Genomic DNA, 3,227 nt, shown 5'->3' on the forward strand with positions numbered 1-3,227 from the left:
TTTAATATTAATGTGTTTGCAAATCATTGTCATAGGCACTGGTCATCGTCATAAAAGACAGAGCCCCAAGTTTTGGAAAATTGCAGTGCGGTAGAGAAAAGTCTCAAGGTGTAAGGGGTTTGTGCACTGGAAACAAATGTCGTTGATTAGACATTTGACCTTGATTTGGTGAGATGACCCTTAGATGAAACCCTGAACTTTGAAATTAGCAGATAAAGATTGGGGAATGGGCATAGTCACAAGAAGGAAAAGTCAAGCAAAGTGTGAGAGTAATTACAGTGAGCTTGGGGAGAAAGTAGCTGAGTATGTCTCAAACGTGGTATACCAGTTTGAGGGTCACAAGAGATGAGGCTAGGGCAATAGGTAGGGGTCAAATTAGAGAAAGCCTATGTGTAGTAACAAAAACTCTCCTTTTTTATCTAAAGGCAATTAAAGAGTCATTAAGGAATTATCCAAGAAATATTATTGATTTTTAATTTCCACAGACTCTACTCTGAAGAAAATGTGGTGGATCAAAGGACTATGAGCAATAAATCACCTCAATATTGATTCCTTGAACTTTTTCTGACATGTTTTCCTACACATTTCCTTTCAGGCAGAAAAAAATGTCTTTGTGCTGTGAGTTTCTAAGTAAACAGAGACCTGAAACCAGCAAAGGAGAGACTATCAGTCCATGTTCATGGACAAAGGAGTTAGGCATGACATGGAGAGTGACATTCAAATGTTTCATCAGGTGAGGAAAGTTACAGACAGGAGTGCACTTTGATTTTGGGATATTTTCATAACAAATATAAAAAATGTTTTGATGGAAATGTATGCTTCCCATTGGAAAATGACTTCATACTAACATTATTTTATGAGTCTCATTCCCAGGAAAGACTGATCTATTAACGTATACTGGTCTCCTCTTCAATGCCATGGTCATTTGTTTGTGATGTTGTCATAGAAGACTTCCTGCCTCTCAGAGCTCTTAGTCATGCTGGGGAGAAACATCACTCTGGTGAGTGAGTTCATCCTGGTGGGCTTCCCCACCGCTCCCTGGCTGCAGGTCCTGCTCTTCTCCCTCTTCCTTGTGGTCTACTTGCTGGTGGTAGTAGAGAATCTTGTCATCATGCTCACTGTCTGGGTCACTGGCTCCCTCCATAAGCCCATGTACTATTTCCTGAGTAGCCTGTCCTTCCTGGAGGTCTGGTATGTCTCTGTCACAGTCCCCAAGATGCTGGATGGATTCCTCCTGCAGAGACGGCGCATCTCCTTCACAGGTTGCATGACCCAGCTGTACTTCTTTATCTCGCTTGCCTGCACGGAGTGTGTACTTCTGGCAGCCATGGCCTATGACCGCTATGTGGCCATCTGCCACCCTCTCAGATACCTGGTCATCATGACCACAGGTTATTGTGTGCAGCTGGTGGCTTTTTCCTATATGAGTGGTTTCATGGTCTCTGTAATCAAGGTCTATTTCATTTCACATGTTGCCTTTTGTGGTTCCAATGTCATGAACCACTTTTTCTGTGACATCTCACCAATCCTCAAACTGGCCTGCAAAGACATGTCCACAGCTGAGCTAGTGGACTTTGCTTTAGCTATTGTCATTCTTGTCTTCCCTCTCACCACTACCATCCTCTCCTATGTCTACATTGTCTCCACCATTCTGCATATACCCTCCACCCAGGGAAGGAAGAAGGCCTTCTCCACCTGTGCATCCCACCTCACGGTAGTCATAATTTATTATACAGCCATGATTTTCATGTATGTTCGGCCCAGAGCTATTGCTTCATTTAACTCCAACAAACTAATCTCGGCTGTGTATGCAGTCCTCACACCCATGCTAAATCCATTCATCTACTGTCTGAGGAACCAGGAAGTCAAGAATGCTATCAAAAAGACAGTGGGTGTTGGCCAGTGCTTCCTGCTCAGCTGAGGCCTGCTGCCTTGTGGAGGAGACTGATCCAGCAAGAAAGTCAAAGTCATTCTCGAGACACTTCCAATGGTTGTGCCAGCTTACTTGCTCAATAGATCTAGATTCTTAAAGTAATCACAGCATTTGAAGACATAAAAAATTAAAAACAGAAACAAAATACATTATTTACTGCTTTAATCTTTTGTTGATGTTGTTTAGTCACTCCATCTTGTCTTTTTGTGACCCATGGACTGCAGTAGTCCAGGCTTCCCTGTTCTTTGCCATCTCCCGGAGCTGCTCAAACTCATATCCACTGAGTCGGTGATGCCATCAAATCATCTTGTCCTCTGTCATCCCCTTCTCCTCCTGCCTTCAATCTTTCTCAGAATCAGGGTCTTTTCTAATAAGTTGGCCCTTCACATCAGGTGGCCAAAGTATTGGAGCTTCAGCTTCAGCATCAGTCCTTCTAATGAATATTTGGAATTGATTTCCTTTAGGATGGACTGGTTTGATCTCCTTGCAGTCCACGGGACTCTCAAGAGTCTTCTCCAACAGCATAGTTCAAAAGCACCAATTCTTTGTCGTTCAACTCTCTTTATGGTCCAAGCCTCACATCCATACATGACTACTGGAAAAACCATAGCTTTGACTAGATGGACATTTGTCAGCAAAGTAACATCTCTCCTTTTTAACACACTGTCTAGGTTTGTCATAGCTTTTTTTCTAAGGATCAAGTGTTTTTTAATTTCATGGCTGCAGTCACCATATGCAATGATTTTGGCCCAAGAAAACAAAGTCTGTCACTGTTTCCATTGTTACCCCGTATTTGCCATGAAGTGATGGGACCAGATGCCATCATTTTAGTTTTTTGAATGTTGAGTTTTAAGCCAGCTTTTTCACTCTCTTCTTTCACTGTCAACAGAGGCTCTTTAGTTTCTCTTCACTTTCTGCCACAACGGTGTTGTCACCCTCATATCTGAAGTTATTGATATTTCTCCCAGCAATCTTGATTCCAGCTTGTGCTACATCCTGCCTGGCATTTCACAAGATGTACTCTGCATATAAATTAAATAGGTGACAATATACAGCCTTGACGTACCCTTTTCCTAATTTTGAACCAGTTGATTGCTCCATGTCCAGTCCTAACTCTTGCTTCTTGAACTGCATACAGATTTCTCAGGAGGCAGGTCAGGTGGTATGGTACTGCCATCTCTTAAAGAATTTTCCACAGTTTGTTGTGATCCACACAGTCAAAGGCTTTAGCATAGTCAATGAAGCAGAAGTAGATGTTTTTCTGGAATTCTCTTGCTTTTTTATGATTCAATGG

The 3,227-nt window shown here is 42.2% G+C and overlaps 1 protein-coding gene across 1 annotated transcript; it reads left to right on the top strand.

Annotated features, from left to right (window-relative positions):
• The first annotated feature begins 958 nt into the window (after positions 1–958).
• On the top strand, positions 959–1,921 carry LOC129553833 (olfactory receptor 6B9-like). Its single transcript, XM_055422540.2, has one exon. It carries the CDS (start codon positions 977–979, stop codon positions 1,919–1,921), a length of 945 nt encoding a protein of 314 aa, XP_055278515.2. The 5' UTR covers positions 959–976.
• Positions 1,922–3,227: the final 1,306 nt, after the last annotated feature.

Source organism: Moschus berezovskii, chromosome 14 (genome assembly GCF_049115385.1).
Source record: "Moschus berezovskii isolate FMDL1 chromosome 14, NW_MosBer_1.0, whole genome shotgun sequence".
Taxonomy (NCBI): Eukaryota; Metazoa; Chordata; class Mammalia; order Artiodactyla; family Moschidae; genus Moschus; species Moschus berezovskii.

Excerpts from the sequence above, each read along its gene's own strand:
- LOC129553833 (XM_055422540.2), top strand. The coding sequence starts at position 977 with ATGCTGGGGAGAAACATCACTCTGGTGAGTGAGTTCATCCTGGTGGGC.